A 24,719-nucleotide genomic window follows, 5' to 3' on the forward strand; every position below is an offset into this window, starting at 1 on the left:
AACTTTAGCATATTTTATTGTCCTAATTAATAACCATTTCTATTTTTTCTACTTTCTTATATTTTTCAACCAAGTTGCGTTTTAGGGGCACTAAAGGTGCGTTTCCTTGTTGATTTCTTGCGCGCTAGTTGTAACTGCTGTAATTGACTGTTCACTTCAGACCAAATATCAGTCTGTTCCTCAATTGGAATAGTTTTCCTGGAAATAAAACAGATCATGTTGAAATCTTTTGAATAAAGATTGGCCATGAATTAATGGTATGGCTTTCTTTAATCCTAAATCACTAGCCACTAGTCAATTGTGTAGGTGTTCCATCATTACTTGGGATTTGGGGAGTAGTCAGCGGCGGCAACGATAAGGCGATTATCATGACGCATAGTCTTATCGAAGTACCGTTCCGACGCTAACTTCCACAAATGAACTCCAAACAACATCGTTTAATGTTGTTTGGAGTTGTTGTTGGATGGCCCATGAGCCTTATAATAATAATACTGCATTAATAAAACTAGTGCAAAAAGAAGTGACTTAACAGCCAGTTACTAATTAGGATACATTTTACCTGTATTGCTTCATCAAATCATATTTTTCCCAGGGTGTTTTTCTTAGTTCTCTTCTCACTTTATCTTTTTTTGTCAAATACTGTTCAATATTAGAAATTCCTTGCAATTCTTGTCGCTCCCATCGTTCAAGCCATGGTTTTGGTTTAAGTTCAACCTTTTGATAAAAATCATTATTGTTAATTAAAAAATCTAAATTTTAAATGATTTAGAATTTAACATGTTTTCTGCCACCATACTTTTAAGGATACCAAAAGCCAATTTAATTATATTAACAATTGATTATAACACTTATTCATGAATCAGATGCTATGCTCATGTCTTAATAAATTTTCTGTTCATTTAGTTTTCTTCTCTTTCGAAAGACCAGTTGGTCTTTCGAAAGACACTCACATTTATAGTTTTTATACAAAATTCGATGTAATGACAAAAAATATGTTCAAAGTGTCAGTTTTTTTTGCTAACAGCGAAAGAAGTCTATATGATATAGTGTGTGAACAAATGAACAAAAACATTAAATCTTAAGACATAAACATTAAAAATATATTTTATCCCACAATAACTTTTAGAGTACAATATTACCTTCACTGGATTGATGGGTACTGGAGTTCCTTCAGGTAGTATTTCCGGGTCCATATCAAATGAAAAAGTGCTATACTCTGGCAAAGCATCACGCAGATAAAATAATTTATCATCAAGACGCTTTTCAACACGTAACACTTGAATCTTGTGTATTGTTGGATCATATAGATCATAGCGTACCTGTTAAGTTTCAAATACTTTATGTTGAGTAAATTTTATGTAATAACTAGTATTACTAAGGATTTTGATTCTATTTGTTTTATTCATAAGTCATTATCAGGGTTTATAAGGTCACATTATAAACCCTGATTATAAGAAGACAGTCAAACTTTTATTTATAATAAAAAATGAGTAACACTTTTCAAGCTTTTACTTTTTTTTTAAAGTAAGGCATGCAATTTTTTGCAAAAAACATACCTCAACTCCTTGATGATCAACAACATTCCTTAGAGTAAACTCAGCTCTCAATCCACATCCTTTTCTCTCAATACATATTCCAACAAACCTATTGGTCTTGCCTTGTGAATGAGGATCAGCTATTGTTACTGCCAAGATAGACCCTGGTACATTAGAATTATTTATTAAGAGTTTATTATACTAGTCTTTAAATTCAATAGTTTCTTTTATAGTGGGTAGGTTAAGATGAATAACCAGCTAATAATCTTATAATTACATAGGAACATAAAGCTTGCAACAAATACTAAATTCCCAATTTCTCCATTTGAGCCAATAAAAATAAAGCAGTTCACAGAAGAAGAGTTGCTTATATTTGGAGGAAAGAAGAAGATTGCTGGTTTTACCCTATATCTGCCCTTACTGCAGCTAAAGTAGCACCACTCCCAGATAGTATGTGGCAATTAAACAATCAGAAAGTACCATGAGATTACTTCCAAATCAACTATAAAAATAGGTCTAGTATACAATTTCAATCTTCAAGTGATCTGCCTAACTCGAAATGCTATAATTGCTGGTAACAGAAAAAATCAGTGGGCGTAAATGCTACAAACTATAAATAATGTGAGATGTATCAAGATACTGAAATTTAACTAGAGAGGAGCAATATATTAAATATTGCCTCAAAACACTATCATCTAAAAATATGGAGAGTTAGAAATGAAATAAAAGCCTAAATATAAGTGGAGGCAAGTAGTTAGCAAAGGGGCTTTTAATCATATAGTATGCAAAAAATTTTTGAAAGTTGTGATTCAGTACATCAATGAAGTAATTAATTTATGTAAAAATTACATACCAACATAAAACTCAGGTATGTCAATCTGATTTCTACGTTTCAACATATCCGCCCTTTCCAACTTTTCTCGCAAGGAATTACGCCATTTAGGGTTCGGATCAGGCAGAAATTCGGGGTAGGCATGTCTATTCTCCAACAGAGGATTCACCTTTTTAGGTCTACGCCTAGACGTCTCAGCTTTTTCAGTCACCTCGAGTGACGCGAGTTTTGCCTTCTCCGGTAGCGAAGACAAAGTGCGGCAGTCTAAAACATGTGACGATTGCCCATAATTAATTGACGAAAACTTTTTAAATTCATTGTTGTAATACTTTCAAACAACAATTTTCTATTTCCTAACCTCTGCGCGTTAACCATTTTGCAACTGTGAACAGTTCCGTTGATTTTCTTAAAGTTACAGCCATAGGTACTTCTTTGATAAAACGAAAATACCCTTGAAAACACGAAAACACGATAGTAATCCCTTACATTGAATAGGAAAATTAAATTTTCAATTTTTCGTGTTGTCTTACTAAATCTAAGACCATAGATTTTTTGGTACAATTTTTCCTTATTAGGAAAGGCAAGGGGATCTAAGCCCATATACCTCTGTCTGTTCTATATAATTTCTGGAAAAAAAATTCAAAAAAGCCGAAGCCAGGGCTTATATGATTTGTGTTTTAAACTGAAATAAAAATTTCATTACGGCCGAAGCCAAGTCCTTTATAATTTCTTCCTGAAATAAAAATTTCAATAAGGCCGAAGCCAAGGCTTATATAGACCATAGATTACCGCACCGCCTAAAAATGCTTTTTTTAGTACCAGTAATATGTACCACCTCTTTTTTTTAAAAGAGATATTATGACCTGGTAACAAAGACCTTTAAGAAATGTCTTATTATAATTTATATTCTTGTTTTTATGTAAAATGATAATATGGAGTGAAATTAAATGAAGATGATCAATTTGAGACATTAATCAACTGGGATGAAATAAAATAAGATGAGATGATATAAGATGAAAATCTCAGTAAAATAGTGGTCATTTAGAGAGAGAGAGAAAGAGTATTCTTTATTGTACACCAAAAAACAAATAAACAGTGCGATACATTAAAAACAAAAAGTACAATTGGCGGTCTTATCGCTAAAAGCGATCTCTTCCAGACAACCATCAGGTGGACAAGAATCATTTGGAAACGAACTACGCGCGGTGTACCATTCCAGTGAAATACATATACATATATGTACACATACATATACACATACATATCTCCGTAAATATACATACAATTAATACAAAGTATTACAATATAATAATAATTATTAAAAATAAAAAATAAATAAAAATTAAATAAAAATTTAGTTTAAATTTTGCTTCTTTACACATAAATAAGAATAAGCAATTTACATATAAAAGATACTTAAAATACCTTTGAAACATATACAATTTAAATAGATACCAATTTCAGAAATCTACCTTATCACATATTAAATCGGTTGACTAATATTTAAAAAATGTTCCTTAATGAGGCGTTTGAACGAATTTAATGTTTCAGCATGTCGTATACGTACCGGGAGAGCATTCCACAAACGAATAGCTTGAACAGTAAAGGAGTGATCGTAGAACCTTGTCGAATGCACTGGCATCATTAATTGCATGTTGTCCGTTGATCTCAGGGATATGGTATGTGTCTCACGGATAAACTCAAAGCGTCTTTTGAGATAAGAAGGAGAAGAAGGATTAAATAGAACAGTATAGAGCAAAGAAAGAATATGAGCATTCCGACGAAGGCGAATTGGCAGCCACTTGAGCTTAGCGCGAAATTCTGAGACGTGATCATATTTTCGTAAGCCAAATATAAATCTTAAACAGAAAGTAATTTACTGAGATTTTTTCAGTGGACTTTTTAGAGGTTCCTTTTCGAGAAGTCACTTCAGCGGCTTTGTTTTATTTTCTCACGTTTGTGCACTTTCACAGATATTAAACAGTTAATAAACCTCCATTATTACACACTTGAACGTGAAGAAACACTAAATAGACAAAATAAAACAAATCACACAACTTCACTCCTCGCGCTCCCGCCAAAAAGTCTACCACCTCTCAGTAGAGAGTACAGATTCATAATAAATTACGTAAAGAGACAAAAAATCACAGATAATTATATTAGTTACTACATAGATACATTAAATACATACATATATACATTAAATACTTTTATATTATTTGCTTTATACCGGTCACTCATATTCGCACGAATACGCAAACCCACAAGTGTAGGACGACATTTGCAAATGATTATGCAAAGTTTTCGCTGCATTCGTGGTTTTCCAAGCAGTGTCGGTTTTTTAACGGACATCAAAGCGCGCGAACCGCGATCCTTCGCGTAGTCTCCCACACATTCGTGTGACCACGTGACCAGTTGCGCCCACGATTGCGAAGGTAACGGACGTTTCGCCATTTTCATAGTTCGTGACGTCTACTGTGTAGCGTACCTTCATCATGGATTGGAACAACTCCAAGGTGATAGAGTTCATTGATCTCCTGCAAAAGGAATCGACCATATGGGACCCTCAAAAGAAATCTCATAAAAACAGAATAGCCGTTAATGACGCCTGGGACAGAACTAAAAACTCTTTTTCTCTTCAATGTTTTAATGACGAATTAAAAAAGAAGAGAACTTCGTGAGACATTCTTAAAAAAATTTAGGAGGAAGCGCAAACGGGTTCGCAAATTGAATACCGAACCCATTTGCACAGCCGCTAAGCTTGCGAATGAATGTCTGACAGCCACTCATATGCGCGCGAACATTCGTACAATGTACAAATGTTCGTGCGCATGTGAGTGGCCGGCAGTAGACCAAGGCAGGCCTCGCATTGGGGCACCCACAGACATAGCTCACCGAGTTTCTGGCCGGATCTTCTTAGTGGGTCCAGTTCAGTGTTATATGATAGGTTCAGTGTTGCAAATATCATAGAAGGCTTATTTTATTTTCCGAAAGAGACCAAACATAAAATCAATTTATTACTCAATTCAAATTAGTTCATCTAAGTTTCCAAGAAAAATTTTCAAAGGCTACTTCATTTCATCTCATTCAACACTTATGGGGTTGTTTTATCTTGTCCCATGCAATCCCATGTTATTTAATTTCTTTCTTAACGTTCTTTCGTTAAAATTCCACTCTTTATAGAAAAAACGTGAAGCTTTTTATAAAAAAGATTGTCTTATGGCTTGTAACCCCTTTGCCTATCGAATGAACAAATGATACAAAAAAATCAACGTCATAACTCGTAATAAAATAATATCGATTGAATGTTATAAACATCTTTAAAACTTACCAGTATCCTAATATTTAATCTATGCCCAGTTTATCTAAAAGTTAAATTATCAAAATAAATGTCCGTTATAATGCAGAAATGTGGTGATGATAATATACCTCTTGCAGATGACGACCCTCAAGTCATCATTTCCGATGACACGGATAACAACCGTTTAGATCATGGTCGTTCGATGGACTCATTACCCAGTTCTTACACTGCTGGATCTTCAAGCCCTGGCTTAAACGGACCAGCTAGTTTTGAACCTGATTCCGGCATAGATGAGCAAGAGGAAAAGGCTCGTTTGATATCACAAGTTTTGGAGCTTCAAAATACTCTGGATGGTAGGTTCAAATACTAATCATATGGAAATTTATCTACTCATAAACATCACTTTGATAATGACTTTAGTTTTGTTTTATGGTTATCAGATAATGTATATAAACTGCAAAATCCTAACTTATTTAGAAAATACTTTAATTTTGTTTTCAGACCTTTCACAAAGAGTTGACTCTGTTAAAGAAGAAAACCTAAAACTCCGCTCCGAGAATCAAGTTCTCGGTCAATATATAGAAAATCTCATGTCGGCATCATCAGTATTTCAATCCACTACTCCCAATATACAAAAGAAGTGAATTATTTAACCATATTATCTTCATTGGTTTTTAGTAACTTATGTTGTTGTGTAGGAAACATAAACCTCTGATAATTAATTATTAAATAGCTTGTTACTGATATTATGATACAAATATATCTTTGGGTACTTGTGCATAATTTATTATATATTTTAGTCAAAAAAATGCTTAATCTATAACTATCTAAAAATCGGTTGAGGCAAAAAAACAAAAATGAACCGAAAAATCTATAATTATTCTCACAAATAATTCCCAAATAAAGTTTCAGGCAAGAATACATCCACTATAAAATGAGTATTTTTTTATATTTTCCTACCTTTCTATAATTGTGTAGAGTTGGTATATTTAAAATGTAAAATGTTTTTATGTTTTTATTGTTGTAATGATTTATATTATTATGTTTTAATTATCCAGCCTGGATTATTTTTTCATTTTATTTCAAGAGACAGATTTAGTTTTTCGTCAGAATATTCTCAAATAGGACAAATCTGTTGTTAAGAAATGTTAAAATACATACTTAAATGCTGGAAATTAATTACTCAAACTTTTAGTTAACAATGACATTTTCTATAAAAAAATTAATGAAATGTTTCTACTTTTGTAATACCGTTTATTACAATATTCCAATTAATTTTGTTAAAAAACTAAATCAAACTAATTATTATTAATTATTCATTTATTCTTTTGCACACAAAAACAACTTGTTTTTTTATTATGGCATGCATCCCAAGCAGAATGAAATTAACAAAGCGACAATGCCCTTTGTTAACACAAAAACATTGTAAATTATAAATGTAAGGTGTTATTTCACTGCGAAAATGTGATAATGCAGTTGATCTATTAATTTATATGTAAGATTTAGTTAAATATTTTCTTACTGTGTATGTTTTACCATTGGCACTTTTATGTTGCTGGATATTTTTTCAACATGATGACTGATCTGATAAGGAAGCTATTTTTTTTTTAATAATTTATATGAATACTATTGTAAAATGTTTCAATTTCATGATGCATTTTAAGTTTTTCCTTTATTTTATAATGCTTAGTTACACTTTATCATTACTTGCTTAATTTTAATGGTTATAGACAGGTTTTGTGTATACAATTGTTATATGAGGTGATGGACGTTTATGCAACGTTTGATGATTATTAAATAGAAAACTACAAAGGAGAGATCATTATTTCAGTGAAACTTCTGTTTTACGAAATATCTTCTTTGTCAAAATAGGTGGAGAAATATTTCTCTATTCCGAAATGATTGGTTTTACGGAAATACGCAAAATCGCAATCGCCTCGTTGGTAATACTAGTAATAATGAAATTTTTAACAGAAAGCGGAATCATGTTGGTATTAATATACTATAGGTAATTTATGTAGGTTCTCAATTCTTAAAATATTTTATGTTTTATCACAAAACCCTGAAAAGCACTAAGTGCGCAAGTTTGCATGCCCCCCATATAAGCTATATGTACTGCACGCTTTTGAGATGTATCACGAAACAATTATTTTTACAGAAATACATTCCACTGCACACTATAAAATTACAGTTTAAGGTACATACCTAAACTTAGTAAAATGCAAAATGAATTAAATTAAGTTCTCTTAGAGCCTCTCATGTAACTTGAAGTCTTCATGTTCATGTTAAAACAGCTTATATTTCAATTATAAAAAGTAACATCAAATGTGTTTTTTTTTTCTTTAGCCCATATATTATTATATAACTATTTTGATTGTTGTAAATAATATATAAATAGGTATATATTGTATTGAATAAATATTACAAAATACATGTCGCCATGATCTTGCGCGTTCCTTAACTGAACACCAATTAACAAATTTTGCGGGGTTTTATTTGACACTTATTCTTTCGTCGTGGTCAACCTCATGTCTCAAGGTTGGTGACAGAATTCACGTTACAGTGTTTATAGGCTCCTGAAACCACTTAACAAAAGATAAATCGTGACATCATACCCGATCCTGTGGACCGAATGGTAAACAGTCGACGTCGCCCTATACACATAATTACGGATCCTCCCGATCCATTAATTAACAGTGCCTCAAGCACCGGACACCGTCCTCGCCGAACCCGTCGCTTGCGACGAAGGACTCAACGAGTAAATTAACCCATAGACACAGCCCACTGAGTTTCACGCCGGATTTTCTCAGTGGTCTCAGTGGTTCGTTTTTCCGATCCACTGCTCTTGCTAGGGCCAGTGGACTTTTTGACGGGAACGCGAGCAGTGAAGTTGTGTGATTTGTTTTATTTAGTGTTTTTTTCAGGTTTAAATGTGTAATAACGGTGCTTTATTAACTGTTTAGTATCTGTGAAAGTGCACAAATGTGGGAAAATGAAACAAAGGGGCTGAACGTAACTTCTCGGGATCCTACAAAAAGTCCACTGAAAAAGTTTCAGTAAATAACCACCATTTTACTGAGATTATATTTCATCTCATATCATATCATCTCATCTCATTACATTTCATTTCATGCCATGTTACATATTAATCAACTTTATTTTATTTCATAATATTATTATCATTTTTCCAGTAACCACTGAACACCAGGTGGGATGTGAGTTCGTCCATACATGAAAGCAATAAAAAAAAATTAAAAAAGTTTTCATTAAAATTAAAATAAGACTTGACCTAAAGGTCTTAGTTACCAGGTCACAATCCAATAAAAAAAATACACAATATTTTCTTTTTCAGTCGTTTTCTGACCACGGTCTACAGATACTGTCTGCTGTTTACTTTTCTTAAAATTTATTAACAAAAATGCCGAAGAAGCTTAAAGTAGTTGTAAAATCGCTTTACTCTCATGAGATTCGTAAAGATGTAAGATTGGAAAACTTGAAGTCACTGAAACTTGAAGATGCGTGGCCGTTTATAAGAGACGAAATAGAGATTGAAATTGGAAGCAGGCAGTTAGTGTGTATACCGCACATCACTGAAGCTGATTTATACAAAGTCACGTCTCTGTTCGTGCCAAACGAGAAAGAGATTAACGGTAAAAACTTCACGCCTCTCGGAGAATTATTAAAAAATTTAAACAAAAAGAAATCAAATGAAGATTACGTGAAGTGGTTGGAAGACGGCGACTTTCAAGATATTGATTTCAAGTTTCCACACGAGAGTGTAAAGGTAAGAGTTTCCTTTTAATAATTTAAAACTAAGTGTCTATTAAGTGCAAGTCCTTCATTTTTACTCCTAAAATTTACCTGCTTGACCTTGACCTCACCTGAAAGACATCGTCTGGTTTTTATTATTACTACAAACCAACCGTTTCCGCGTGATTCACGTTTAACAAAAAGAAAACGATATGATTAAGGATTGGACATAAACATTAAGAATAATAATAGATGAGTTGTGTCACAGTAACAATTGTCCTTGTGCCGTTCTTTAAATATAATATACAATAAAAAAAAATATGATATAAAATTTCATACTAAAATTAGTCTTAAATCAACTAAATTAAACTAAGAAGACATGTTTTACTGGTTGTAACTGAAAGCCCATACAGGTACTGCTACCACTGCCTGCTTTCATCCCAAACCCTTCAGACTGAGCCTGTATTCTAACTTGTTCTTGTCAAACTGGAAAGGCCTTTAGGTCACCAGTAATTTTTTTTATCACAATACAGTAATGTGTTCTGATGTAAAGGGTAGAACTACTAAATAGTTAAATTAATAGTCATATAGACATAGTCCCAGGCTAACAAAGAGGAAATGAAAAAAAAGTCTATATTAAATTTTATAAACTGTTACTTTATATATTCAATGAAATCATGAGTGAAATAATGTAATAGAAACACATTTAGTCCTTTGCATAACAATTAGTGCCTCTGTCATAAATATTTCTGTTAATATATTGATGCTTGAAAGGCAAAAGTGACTAAGCGACAATAACTGATTTGTACATAAATTATAGGCAATAAGCATATTCGAATAGCAAAAAAAAAAATTTCTAGGTCTATTAAAATCATTTCAATCCTACAGCTACTAGCTAGATTCTACTACAGCTGGATTCATTAAAATAAATTTAGTTTTCAGGTATTTCAACTTTAAATTAGTCTACTGTAAAGTTCACGCGTTGTCACTTAGTCACGGTTGCCTTTCAAGCGTCGATATGTATAGATCACAGATAATTCAATTTACATCTACTTGCATCAGTGTTGGAATGGAATTGGTTGGAATATTACATTGATTACATTTAGCCCCAGTGCTTTATTTTTCCATAAATAACTCACTAATAATTATTTTGTAATTATGGCATGGCATCATTGATCCATATATTGTTGGTTATTACCCCATGTAGGCTATGATCTATTTTGAAGTACTGGGATTATCAGATTAAGATAGTGGTATTAATTAAAATTATAAGCAGGAATTTTTTGATAGAAATATTCTGAAATATTGAAAGATTATTTTAGAAAAACATGAAAATAATAATAGAACCAGAAAATTTGAAAATACATTAAAAATAATGTTACACCTTGTATGGAGATGAAATTTACAATCTCGGGATCTGAATGATGAATGAGCCTTATCTGGCTAATAAGTAGAAGATTTAAGAAGAAGGTTATCATCGTCTGATCTGTAATAATGGTTCCCTACTTTTCTATCTAATTCATTAATTCATATTACCAGTTCTATGCATTCCTCAAGGTCACCTTACTGAACTTCTTGTTCCTTATGATTAGTTTTCTATTTTTCTACTTAAGAGACTGATTCATTGAACTTTTTTTTTTTTTTTTTATTGCCTTTGTAGGCAGCCGGGCATACGGCCCACCTGATAGTAAGTGGTTACCGTCGCCCATGGACTTCAGCAATGCCAGGGGCAGAGCCAAGCCGCTGCCTACAAATATTCCCCGACAAAGCCTGACTACTCAGATCAGCAATGATTTTAGTATGGTGTGCAAAGTGTAATCAGTAAGCTGTAATACCCTTGTAGTGGTTAGCAACCTTGTCAACTAAAAGAGCAGAGCAGAGAGCTACACACAATTTATATTTATTTTTAAGAGCAATTTTTTTATTACATCTTTTTGTTTAAAAAAAAAATATTACTTGTCTCTTACAAGGCAAGATAATAAGTAATATACAGTGCTTGAACTAAACAAATTTGCCAAAGAGACTTCTTCTGACTTCTCCGGTAGGGAGGAGCCAAAGGGTCGCATGCCGCTCGTAAGCCGCCGGTTGCCGACCACTGCCATAGTACAAGGTCAACTGTAAAAGCGAGTAACTGATTCTCCGGTGAATGAGCACGGTTGTTTTCTAAGACGTATTATAACAGTGTAACGCGGTCGCCAGTCGATATTTACTTGTAGGTCATAATACAAGCCCACATGGGTAGGTACCATTACCATCCAACCTATTTCTCCCGCGAAGTAGGTGTTCTGGTATTACCTTTTACATTTTAACGGGAGCTTATTCATCCATCTCTACTATAAACATTATAAACATTGACTTTGTTTACATAGATAGGCTAAATGTGCGTAATAGAAAATCCATATGGATAATCGATCGAAAATATGGGTAAGGAAGTTCGTTTATAATAAATTGATCTATACATAAATATTTTAACCATAATTTGATAATTCAATGAACATTTTAAAAACTAGGATAACTCGGAACAACGTCAACGCTGTCGACAATCTCAGCTCGTGAATTATCATTTTGATACGTTCATAGAGGGTATTATATTTACCTGTAATCTTATCTGAAATCATCGATTAGATACGCAGACACTTCGTTTATGTATGCGTGTACATCCTGAAATTGATTAACGGAGTACACAGTACATTGTTAGTCACGATATATTTGTAAAATTGCTTGTTATAATGTGAAGACAGTGGACTCATACCTCTAGCGTGACTGGCATCGTTATTTCAAAACACGAAACTTTTTGGACACCCAGTGGCGGATTAAAGGTCCAGAGCGGCCCCCCTGTACCGGACATAAATGGCCATCATAATAATATAAATTTTAACTAGTTGTTTTTGCAATTACGATGACGTTGTATCATCAAACCCTAGACTTTAGTAGACCAGAACATTTAGTTCAGGCATTTAGTTTTTAATCGTCGATATGTTATTTTCTTTATTTATATGAAAATTCTGAGCACGCGCGCCCCTTGTAACTACACGCATCTAGGCACGTGCCTAGTTTGCCTTATGGATAATCCGCCTCTGTGGACACCGATAAACCAAATGTAAGGAAAATCATGTTTTAGGAAAAAAAAACTCCACTTGGCATCATTCGACATTTATCAGTCCAGGTGTGCAAGCAATTATCATTTATTCTAATGGTAGTACTCGTTTTTCTGACCTTTACATTTATAATTAAACGTTTTTTCAAATTGAAATATGTACAAGATGAGAATACTAGTTTTTTACTAAGAACACCCTTGAGGTTAATAATATGATTCACGTGTCCTCCATTAAGTCAAGGTCTACGGAGTTTCGAGGTAACACGTGTAGACAAGTGTAAAAGAAACAAATATTTCCCAATTATAATATCTAGAGCGTTAACTACATCAGTACAATCATGCATTGTCATTTAAAGCCCCAGATAAATGTTGCAAGGTGAGCAGAAGTATTACCAAGTTCTGGAAGCTAATATCACCTCTCCAGGTTAATAGCAGTAGGTAGATAAAAAGAGTTGTCACATTGTAGTATGCGTGTGTGTGTGAGTAACGTAATAATCGAGCTCATTCTACTCGAAGTGAGAAAAAACTGGTCGATCAAAAACTTTACAATTAAAAATGGTATATGAATAAGCAAATTTGTTTTGTGCACATGTATTGCTTCGATACCGAACTTGAACCGGTAAAATGTTGAGATCGTGATGTTCGAATGAGTCACGTTTAAAACCCTGGCGCAAAACACCTACTAATAAAATCATGAAAATGCAAGAGGAAAATCTTTTAGTTCGAAAGATTATTATTTTGTGCGAACATTATTACTAAACTTGTGTGTATTTATTTGAGGATAAATTAATGGTTGTATTGGGATTCCTTAAGGAATATGTTTTGCAAAGTAGACAGTAAATTACAATTAAATTGAATTAAATTACTGTGATAAGACCTCTTCTGAGTCCGCGCGGGTAGGTACCAACACCCCGCCTATTTCTGCCTTGAAACAGTAATGCGTTTCGGTTTGAAGGGTGGGGCAGCCGTTGTAACTATACTTGAGACCTTAGAACTGATCTCTCAAGGTGGGAGGCGCATTTACGCTGTAGATGTCTATGGGCTCCAGTAACCACTTAACACCAGGTGGGCTGTGACGACGTCCACCCATCTAAACAACAAATATATAAAAAAACGCGCTGTGTGCTTAGTGCCAGTTTTTTATCGTTCTCGATAGCGTAAAAGTTAACTCGAATTTGTATGGAGTTTTGGAACGTTTGCCTACGTTTGCTGCCAGTGCTGTTGTTCCAACTGCATAAAAATTTTAATTATTTTTTACGCTATCATGAAGATTAAAAAACATGCACTAAGCACACTGGTAGCATAAACAATACTATAAATAAGCTTCATTTCAGATCACTTTGCAAGATGAAGCCATCAAGAATAAAGTTAGAGTCATCATGGTGAACTTCTCCAGATGTACGATTCCTAAGAATAAGGAACTCGTTAAAAAAATTTATTTGGATGTTGAAAATAATGAAGGTAAGAATTAAAGACTATCTAATTATTAATTACAGTAATCCGAGGCGTAAAACGAGGCGCCTTTATAATTAAGAAAAAAAAAGAATTCATTCACGGTGTGGACTTTGCAGAAGTCTCTATGATTAATGAAAAAAATAATGAAAGAAAGTCTACCGGAAGCATCCTAAGTAATTAATTTTATTCAGAGAAAAATAATGACATTCGATAATCTGAAATTTGTGTAAAAATCTAAGCTCCTTTCTATAAAGGTCTGCAGAACTATCTCTACATAAAAAATCGATTCTTGTCTACACTCTAATAATAATGTACTGGCTGGGTGACAGTAAACTGTATAGGTTCACAGAACTTTTTGTCACCACGTCACGTCAGAATGCACTCCCAAACGTCTTCTTAGCACTCGACTTCGAAGACAAACTTTTTTTTTTATTGCTTAAATTGGTGGACGAGCTCACAGCCCACCTGGTGTTAAGTGGTTACCGGAGCCCATAGACATCTACGACGTAAATGCGCCACCCACCTTGAGATATAAGTTCTAAGGTCTCAAGTATAGTTACAACGGCTGCCCCACCCCTCAAACCGAAACGCATTACTGCTTCACGGCAGAAATAGGCAGGGTGGTGATACCTACCCGCGTGGACTCACAAGAGGTCCTACCACCAGTAAACTATCACATAATAAAGAAGGCAAACATGTTTTTTGTTGCTTAGACGAGTTAATATGCTCACGGCACACCTGATTTAAAGTGGCTGCCCAGCCTATGCAATTCCCAAAGTGAATGTCACCGGCGATTTTCAGACCCTGAATCGAAGTATCTGATTTATATCGCTATTTTCACTTATCAGATCTGAAGGGGAAGAAGTCCGTTTATATGATCACTGATGTGCTTATGGCGAAGACCATAGAGTTCCGAGTGACAATTGGCTCGTCTTCTAGAATCTTCCATCTCGGTAATGCATCGCCTCTTGTATTTGGACTTGAAGAATACTTAATCGGTGACGACGGACAGCTCATTGCCAAGGTAAGATTAATATCAGTTTTAGATTAGAGCGCGGTAACACTAATTTATTATCTTTATTTTGAAAAGGTGATTCATTGCGTGTTTTCTTGGAAAATATGTCTACGCACATAAATAGTAATCATCGGATAACCTTTGTATGTCAGTATTCCAACTATGCTGTTTTCTGAGCGCGTCCTAAAACTAATTGCATATAAAATCAAACGAATATTTATATGTATAAAGTAACTGATTGTTCTTAAAAAAGCTATCTTTTAGTCTTGAATCCTGCCTTTAAATTTTCTCATTCACAATATCACATTGGAAACGTAAAAACACACTTCACTACTGTAAACATTTTTTTGATACCAAATTATTACGCAACACTCAACTAAAGGAGTGCTTGGCTGTACTCTCGCCATTGCTGACGTCCATGAGCGACGTTAACCACTCACCTTCACGTGGACCGTATGTTTGTGTGCCTAAAAGGGCAATTAAAGTAGATAATCATGAAATAATCTTCGGTCAATGTTAAAGACTATACCGTCCTCGCCGAACCCGTCGCTTGCGACGAAGGGCTCGACGAGTAAATGAACCCATAGACACTGACAGACCACTGAGTTTCTCGCCGAATCTTCTCAGTGGGTCGCGTTTCCGATCCGATGTTAGATTCTGCGAAGCATTGCTCTTACTAGGGCCAGTGTTAGCAACAATCCCGGTTTGAGCCCCGTGAGCTGACCTACTAGTTGCGGTGAATCTAATGCGGTGAATCTAAAATAACCCCTCGAGTCTACAAGAACAGGTTGGAAAAAAAAGAGATATTCAATGTCTTTTTTTGTTAAAATATGTACCTGTAAGTAATTACCTACCAGTGCACACGAACAGATCGTGTGTTTCTTTAATGTTATCTTTAGATCAGACGGTCAATATCCTTCTTAAATTACGAGCACGCGTACAGTCTGTTCATTTCCCCTTCGCATGACTGAAAATCGTGATTTTCACGCAGCTTCTCGAATTTTGACGTAATGTTGTTATTTCAATGTCTCGTTTTTTTTTGTTCATTCACAATTTGAATTAGTAGATTCTTATTTATTTTTTGTTCATTGTTGTTAAGATGAGTGGAGGAGCTCACGCCCCACCTCGTGCTAAGTGGTCACCGGAGCGCATAGACGTCTATAAAATAAATACCGTTCTACAGTATAACCACTGTTCTACTCTTCAAATAGAAACACATTACTGCTTGATGCTTGCAAAAATCGGCAGGGTGTTGAAATCCATGCGTGCGGCCTCACAAGGCGTCCTACCACCAATATTTGTTTTTGCACATATTTCATCTATTTCTCTCTAACTAGAATCTATAAATCCAAATTAAGTAGTTAATATTTATTAAGGTGCCGAATAAACTAACCCGGGTGGGTGTATGGTTCATTAGTGTTGTGACTGTACGTTGTTTCTTGACGACAAAGCCTTGATATGTTTTAATAGCTTGACGATGGGCTAGTTTCTATAAATCGTCATCCAAAATTCTTGTACCCACATATACTTAATATTTAATTTGTGACGTGAGAAATATTTTTGATGAACGTACTAGGTACGTAATTTATGATGAATAAGTGATTTTGTGGATTGAAGGTCGCTGTCTATTGTGTTGAATTATAAGGAAACAGAATAACCTATCTACGTGATGATTCAATTATTGCTCGTTTTAGTTTTACCTAAACCGTATTAGTTTTAGTTTTACCTAAGTTTTTATCTATTGTATTGTATGAATTGAAACGTAGAAAAATATTACGGTAATAACGTTATAAATAAAGCAATTGTAAAAGCAGATGCTGAGAATGATCGTGTATCAATTCCGTTTTTTCTGGAGTGAAAAAAATTGTTTTTTTAGTTTATAGATTAGCAAGCGCAAATGTCTGGGACTCTGGGCGAATGATTTTAAATTTAACTGCTATCTATAATAATACCAAAACGGAACTCGATTCGCGTTATTGAATGTTATTTACAAATTGATGTACTAATAGATCCGTCGACATAAGATATTAATTAAACTTTACAGCGTATAGTTTATTAAATAGTATAAACTAACTGACTCGTTGGTGCAGTAATTATCGCCCCTGACTATTAAAGCGAGGGTTCGTGGGTTCGATTCTCACCGGACAAAACATTCGTGTGATGAACAGGTTTGCTTGTTCCTTATCTGGTTGTTCAATATGTATATGTATGTAGATTATTGTTAGCGAGAGATAGATGAAATATGTACAAAAACAAATATTGGTGGTAGGACGCCTTGTGAGGCCGCGCGTATAGATTTCAACAGCCTGTCTATTTTTGCATGTAATGCATTTCGGTTTGAAAAGTAGGACAGCCGTTATTTTTTTTTATGTTATAGACGTCTTTGGGCTTCGGTAAACGCTTAACACCAAGGTGGGACTTGAGCTTGTCCTCTCATCATAACAACAATGAAAAGTATAAAAAAATATAATCTACTAATACGAAATGCGAATCAACAAAAAAAACCGAGACATGGAAATTAAAACATTACGTGAAAATTCGAGAAGCTGCGTGAATATCACGATTTTCAGCCATGCGAAGGGGAAATGAACAGTCCTGATAATATGTATATTATAAATATAAACGTATATTATCCACAGCACCGGGAATCCTCTAGTTTTGGGGCCAGATGACCGTACGTAATTTATCTCCGTTTTTTAGGATATAAACTAGTTAGTACATATTATAATAACAATACGTACGTGTCTAATAATAATAAGTGTTATCGTTTGTAAATTATATCACTAGGTGTTTTTAAAAAAAAAACGCGAGTCTAAACCGTAAACGTGTGGAAATTAATTTCCACAATTACCGTGTCTACCGTAATAATACTACTATAGGTGATGCTTTGCTCTGTTTTTTTTTGATAACGTCATCTTGTTGTGTCTTTAAAGCGGTTAGTTGCCCTCAATTAAGAAAGATAGTATTATTATTCGCCAATAGATGTCGGGAAGAGTTCATTATTGAAACACGAAAAAACAACATTTTCTGAAAATAAATCGTAGCTAGATCGATTTATCGCCCCCGAAATCTCCTGTATACTAAATTTTATGAAAATCGTTGGAGCCGTTTCGGAAATTCAGATTATATATACAGTCAAACCTGGATAAGCGAGAGTTCAAGGGACCACAATCTCATTCTCGCTTATAGAGGTTTCTCACTAACCCGAGTTTCTCGCTAATGCTCCTTGTGAATTTCATTTCGCGATTTTCCGGTTTCAAAGGTGTTCATTATTTTAAGTAAATCACTTAATGACAGTATTTTAATTTTCCGTTTTGACATGATGCAGAACAGAACGTTCCTTCGCAATTGATTAACGATAAACTGAGTAAGTCCGACAAACAGGACGGTACAGAGGCACACGTGTCCACTCGAAAAGAATGCGATAAAATAACAACGTTATTTAGTTCCACCAAATAGAACAGGTTCAATATTGACGAGAAAACAATACAAAAACAATGGTAGGAACTTCCACGAAAGTCAAGAATGAGTCATAAAATAGCAGATGTTAAATTTGTAATTTGTTTTGTCATTTGTTCTTCCTAAATAATATAAATAAATAAAGCTCGACTGTCGTTTATAGAGGTATAGATAAGTAGCAGTCTCACTTACGGAGGTCCATGAGGGAAAAACGACTCTCTCTTAAAGAGGTTTCTGTTTCTCGCTAATAGAGGTTTTGGGAGCTTAAAATGATGGGTCCTGGCTATTACTCTCACTTATAGAGTTTTCTCACTTATCCAGTTCTCACTTACCCAGGTTTGACTGTATATTGATATACAAGAATTGCTCTTTTAAAGGTATAGATAGATCATATCTTTTGAATTATATCGTCTATAATTTTGTTCACAACCTGAATGCATTGTTGATGCACACTCTCAAACGGTAGCGGCAGCAAATTCGTCAAGGGCACTTTGTGATCATGAATTCGAAAAAAAGATTACTATTGTACTTACTGCAGAGCATGTTTATACGTACTATAAATTTATAATAAAAACACAAAACTTTGTATCTAACAACGCGATATGACGCATTTCCCAGTTGCCACTATGTAAACGCATGTTGGATCGGCTCGTAATCTGCTTTATCTATCACATTATAGTTATCGCGTTTCAATACAACATCGTACTTATTATTATTTGCCAAAGTTATATTTTAATGCGAATCTGAAACGACAACGTGTAAAACTTATTAAAATGTTGATTCTACTATTCCCTAAGTATTATGACGTAAAGTAAAATTTTCATTTTTTTACAATTGAAACCGTACACTTTCAGTTTTTGCAAGAAGAAAGATCTTTTTACTCGTGGTAGGTCCTCCTGTGAGTCCGCACGTGTAGGTACCACCACCCCGCCTATTTCTGCGTTTCGGCTTGAAGGGTGGGGCAGCCGTTCTAACTATACTTGAGACCTTAGAACTTATATCTCAAGGTGGGTGGCGTATTTCCGTTGTAGATGTCTATGGGCTCCAGTAACCACTTAACACCAGGTGGGCTGAGCTCGTCCACCCATCTAAGCAATAAAAAAAAGTTCACAAAAAGTTACCTAAATTGCTCATGATATTCACACGCATTGTATTTGGCAAAGTTTCAAAGCTTACAGCATCGAATAACTATGATTTTGTTTCTCAGAAATGTCTTAATTCTAACGTGTTAAATAAGTAAATATTATGATTTTCTGTAGTCAAAAAAGCGGAACATTTTAAAATGCTTGTCGTTTCTGTATATATAACATGTTTTTTGTTTATCTACTATAACATTTTTGCCTGTTGTGCCTAACACTATTCTGAGTCGGCACGGATAGGTAGCAAGCACATCTCATGATGATCTAAATTTTTAGATTGATCAAAGGTTTTCTGAATTCTACAATATAAAAAAAATGATATTACAAAAACAAATTGAATAAACGTAAATGGACTGGCTCAAGTCTGTTGCGTGTAGATACACAGGGTGTTCCGAAAAAAACTTGCTCCAAACGTAAGGCATTTCTGTCAAAAAATTTTTCTACTTATTCTAATAACTTCGAAGGGTTATACTAGATTCGCCGAGTTAGAAGGTGAGCTCGCGGGGCTCAAACCTGTCTACGTTGCTAACACTAACCCTAGTAAGAGCAGTGCTTTGCAGAATCTACCACCGGATCGGAAACGCGACCCACTGAAAAGATCCGGCGAGAAACTAAGCTGTGTCTGTGGGTTATAATTTACTCGGCGAGCCCTTCGTCGCAAGCGATGGGTTCGACGAGAACGATCACCGGTGCTTGAGGTTTCTGCCTAATAGTGCTCGTCACGAGAAGCTATAAATTTTGTAAATACACTCTGGGGTTCACAACATTTGAATAAAATAAAATAAAAAGTTTGTATATTGATTTTTTTTATACAGGGATATAATAAATATGTTAAACTAATCCGCGAAAACAAAACAAACAAACTGATACGCGTTTGAAACTAGAATGTAAACATTGTTAGCGTTAGCGTGAACATAATATCCGATACTTTCCCGTACCACAAAACATTAGACGCAACGCTAATATAACCCGACCAAGTGAAATGCTCGATCGTTTAGTATTATACGTATGTAACTAATCGCTGATTGAATTTGGGATTATTTGTTATTGATTGAATTGCTGCTATATAATAACGTAATTTAATAGAGGCTCTTTTTGTTTACAGCATTTGTATTTTCTTGTGGCGAAGACTATTTATAGTTGTATTTAGTTTTGCTCGTTCGAACTTTTTTATTTATTTATTGCTTAGATGTGGACGAGCTCACAGCCCACCTGGTGTTAAGTGGTTACCGGAGCCCATAGACATCCACAACGTAAATGCGCCACCCACCTTGAGATATGAGTTCTAAGGCCTCAAGTATAGTAACAACGGCTGCACCCTTCAAACCGAAACGCATTACTGCTTCAAGGCAGAAATAGGCAGGGTGGTGGTACCCACCCGCTTGGACTCACAAGAGGTCCTACCACCAGTTAAAATTACTAGTAGATCGGAATGTTTTAGTCTACTTTCAAAAAGTAAATAATTCTTTGAATTTGAATTTGAATTCTACATCAATATTACCATTAGACCACCGTCTTTAAAGTATCATTAAAACTCCAGTAGCTTGTATTATATTGCAATATTGTATTAAGATAAAAATAATATTACCCACATAAAGCAATAAAAGATTTAGATTTAAACTCGAAATTGCTACCTGTAGTAAAAAGGTTTATAATGTGTTTTAGATAAAATATTATTGTAGTTGTAATTCCTTTTATGTATTTTTTTATTGCCCTTTTATGATGGTAGTCTTTGATGGTGAGTGGTTACCGTCGCCCATGGACTTCAGCAATACCAGGGGCAGAGCCAAGCCGTTGCCTGCTGTATGCTAATAATAATCTTAAATATGATCGACCAGTCTGAAGAGGGAAATACAAAAATAACAATGGCATTCTATTACATCTATACATTTTACCTGATATATATTTGAGGTGTCTTGAAATAAATAAAAAAATGCTAAAACGATAGGGATAACATAGCGTAAGCTTAAAGGGAAGTACACAAAAATCGTATTAACCGCTTATAAAATTATCATTTTTTCGTGGTTTTGCACGTAAATCTAACGTCGTATAAAAATGAGTAAATAAAATAATTGTGACGTTTATGTCTTAATCTAAGACGCCTTTTAAGGCAATCCGGTAAAAAATTGCCATTCGTCTATTAAAATGAACTTCTGACGTGGAATGAACCTCTATGCCCACAAAAAGCAGGTAGCGGTAGGCAGCGGATTGGCTCTGCCCCTGGAATTACTGAAGTCCATGGGCGATGGTAACCGCTCACCGTCAGGTGGGCCGTATGCTCGTCTGCCTACAAGGGCAATAAAAAATAAAAGTGTAGTGGTTCCTCTTTGTTTGAAAATTGATTTTATAATTTAGTATAAAACAAGGCACGTTCTCTGTATAAAAAGTACAGTAGAATCGTCTGGTCTATTGCAATTTAATATCAAAATATGTAAATTAATACCACCTTACTACCTTAAACTAGTTCTGGAAAATGGTCACATTACTCTCGCTGGGACCGATCTATTATCACAGGCAGGTGTCTATTGTCACTAATAAGCCGGGTATCTTGATAATGTATTAGTCTCCGCATCGGATAGCGTCGATTTGTATCACCATTCCTCATGAAGAGAACCACGTGAAGTCAGAAAAATATTGTTTTCTGACCCAACCCACGAGACTGGCACCTCGTTTTCATATAAATATCATTCATTGTTCCGATAGTTAATTTTGATGCACGGTTGCATTTTCGACACGACGCGTATCGTTAGGGATTTCTCAATTTCGAACCATAACCACGGATGGCTTTCGTAGACCGCGCCTCAGAAACAATATTTTTTTATAGGACTTGAATTGAAAATATTAATAAGAGAAGACACTCAGACCAGCCGCAGAAATAATTACATAATCCAATAGGCAAACATTACTTAAATAAATACATTGTTAATTGTGCGCCTCGATCAAGTAACAATATTTATTTTATTTGGATCAGCTGTGTACGCGGTATTTCTGTGAATAATCCAAAAAGAAATTTATTGCAACATTTTCATGCTAGATCTCTATATATTAATACGTGAAGCAAAAACTTTGTATCCCTTTTTACGAAAATTACGTGGACGGAGGAGTATGAAATTTTCTACACTTATAGAGAATATAGAGAAGTGCACAATGCTAAATTTTTTTTAAATAATGCATAAAAGATACATGAAATCAATAAAGAAAACATTACACACACTACATAACATGTATTTGACGCACACACGCATGCATACTATTTATTGTCAAAATTGACGTCTGTGGTCAAATTAAGAATATATTAAATATTGTTCGTCTTTATTAATATTTTTTTATAGTGTAGCCTTGGCGAAATTTGTGATTATAGAAGTATAAAATACAATCATAATAGTATACAAACTTACAATTTCAATTAATTATAGTCGAATTTCGACTACTGCGGGACCTCTAGTATTAATAAAACCACGAGTTTATAATCTTATGAATATGTATTACTTTCGACGGCAGCACGGGATATAGCTTGAAAAAAATATGTTGTTATCGTTTTAAATGGTAAAAAACTAATTCAACTAAGTGGTCCCTGTTCCGTTAAAAGAGAAAAATTATACAAAAAGATAGGTTCCACCGAGATTTGAACTCGGATCGCTGGATTCAAAGTCCAGAGTGCTAACCATTACACCATGGAACCTCTGGTAAATCCGTTGAAATTCACGGTCGTGCTCATTACATAAAAAAAAATTAAACACTTAATCTTACTAGCAGTATCATTTAAATATATATTTAAGATTTCATTTTTAGTACAAGAAACTCTTATAATTTCATTCAGTGTGTATACAAACATTAATATATAAACAAAATATATACTATGTATGTTATGTAGGAGTCTTCATTTTAATTTGTTTTTTGTACTCTTCGAAATCTCCTGTTTTTTCTTCTTTTTAGGGGGGGGGCTGCTGGACCATATTTCATTTTGAAATAATCAAAGTATTATTCCTATTTTATGCCCATTGTTATTGTGCACATAAATAAATAAATAATTAAAGTATTCAATGTTTCATAACTACATATTAAAATTAGTAACCAAACTATTTTGTTTTCAGGAACCGGTCACAATACAATCCAAGTTGTTGCACTGGCAGAAGGTTGACCCTTCGGATCACTTGTACACACCAGACAAGGAGGCTTGCGCAGTGTAAATCAAGAAAGAGAAAAAGAGAAAAAATCAATAGAGAGAAAAAGAGAAAAAATCAATAAAGATATTTTACTCGCTAGGACCTATACGTGTGACGCTTTGCAAGCACGAAGTCTTGAGCAAGCCCAAATTTTACCATTCGAATTTCAAAATTTACTATTTCGTGGTCATTCAATTATGGAACCTTTAATTTTTAGAGACACGCTTCGAGCAGGTCACCTATATGCGGCTTAATGTTCAACACCTCGATTTATTAATAATACGTGCATATTATGCACTTGTATCGGCGACTTAATTTTTTTTTTCTGTATTATCTATAAGTATATATATATTATCAATGGTGTTTTTGATTACGTAAATCACATTTTACGATTTAATTTTATAAAATTGTTTTCCATATCTGGGCAAGAAAGGGGTTTGTTTAAAAATTCAGACACAATGATTGGCACAGCCATGACTTAATATAGGTTACTTAATACATTTCTATCTTGGTCCTATTGAAATTAAATTTCACCTTAATAATTTTATTAGTATTAGCAACACTTTAAAAACGTTTTTGTGGTATTGTAATGTACTTAATCTATTTTTGTTCATTTTGTTTAACATTCCAGGCATTGAAAATGAATAAATTTTGTTTTATTTAAATATAATGTTCTATATGTCCAATGTATTAATCTTTAAAAAAATGTGTGTGACGGTTGTACAAACCATTGAATGTACATTTATATTATTTAAACTATACCATCTAGTAATATTAGTTAAGTATATGTAGTTAAGTAGGTATTTTTGTGATTTTTTTGTGATCATTTTAAATTTTATTTATTTAAATATATCAATACATGTTTGACATAAAAAACACAAGCTTATTAGAATTAATAAAATTGCGTGTTAGTTAAATGTTGTTTTTATTTGTTTATCCCATTCATTGAATTATACAACTAAGCTCGTTT

The 24,719-nt window shown here is 34.1% G+C and overlaps 3 protein-coding genes and 1 non-coding gene across 4 annotated transcripts; 2 read left to right on the top strand and 2 right to left on the bottom strand.

Annotated features, from left to right (window-relative positions):
* LOC101736455 (large ribosomal subunit protein bL19m) lies at positions 1–2,974 on the bottom strand. Its single transcript, XM_004931218.5, has 6 exons — positions 2,726–2,974; positions 2,389–2,631; positions 1,557–1,699; positions 1,140–1,319; positions 560–714; positions 1–198 (listed from the first exon to the last, which is right to left on the bottom strand). Exons 1-6 carry the CDS (start codon positions 2,787–2,789, stop codon positions 66–68), a joined length of 918 nt encoding a protein of 305 aa, XP_004931275.2. The 5' UTR covers positions 2,790–2,974; the 3' UTR covers positions 1–65.
* A 2,612-nt stretch (positions 2,975–5,586) lies between these two features.
* On the top strand, positions 5,587–7,994 carry LOC101736585 (short coiled-coil protein homolog). The gene is made up of 2 exons (XM_004931219.5): positions 5,587–6,021; positions 6,170–7,994. The coding sequence occupies exons 1-2, from the start codon at positions 5,757–5,759 to the stop codon at positions 6,310–6,312; spliced, it is 408 nt and encodes a 135-aa protein (XP_004931276.1). The 5' UTR covers positions 5,587–5,756; the 3' UTR covers positions 6,313–7,994.
* Positions 7,995–8,140: 146 nt separating this feature from the next.
* Positions 8,141–24,666, top strand: LOC101736728 (uncharacterized). The gene is made up of 4 exons (XM_004931220.4): positions 8,141–9,452; positions 13,850–13,976; positions 14,819–14,994; positions 23,678–24,666. Exons 1-4 carry the CDS (start codon positions 9,087–9,089, stop codon positions 23,771–23,773), a joined length of 765 nt encoding a protein of 254 aa, XP_004931277.1. The 5' UTR covers positions 8,141–9,086; the 3' UTR covers positions 23,774–24,666.
* On the bottom strand, positions 23,194–23,265 carry TRNAQ-UUG (transfer RNA glutamine (anticodon UUG)). Its single transcript has one exon. It is a non-coding gene; the product is annotated as a tRNA-Gln (tRNA).
* Positions 24,667–24,719: the final 53 nt, after the last annotated feature.

The sequence above is a fragment of the Bombyx mori genome, chromosome 7, assembly GCF_030269925.1.
Source record: "Bombyx mori chromosome 7, ASM3026992v2".
Lineage (NCBI taxonomy): Eukaryota > Metazoa > Arthropoda > Insecta > Lepidoptera > Bombycidae > Bombyx > Bombyx mori.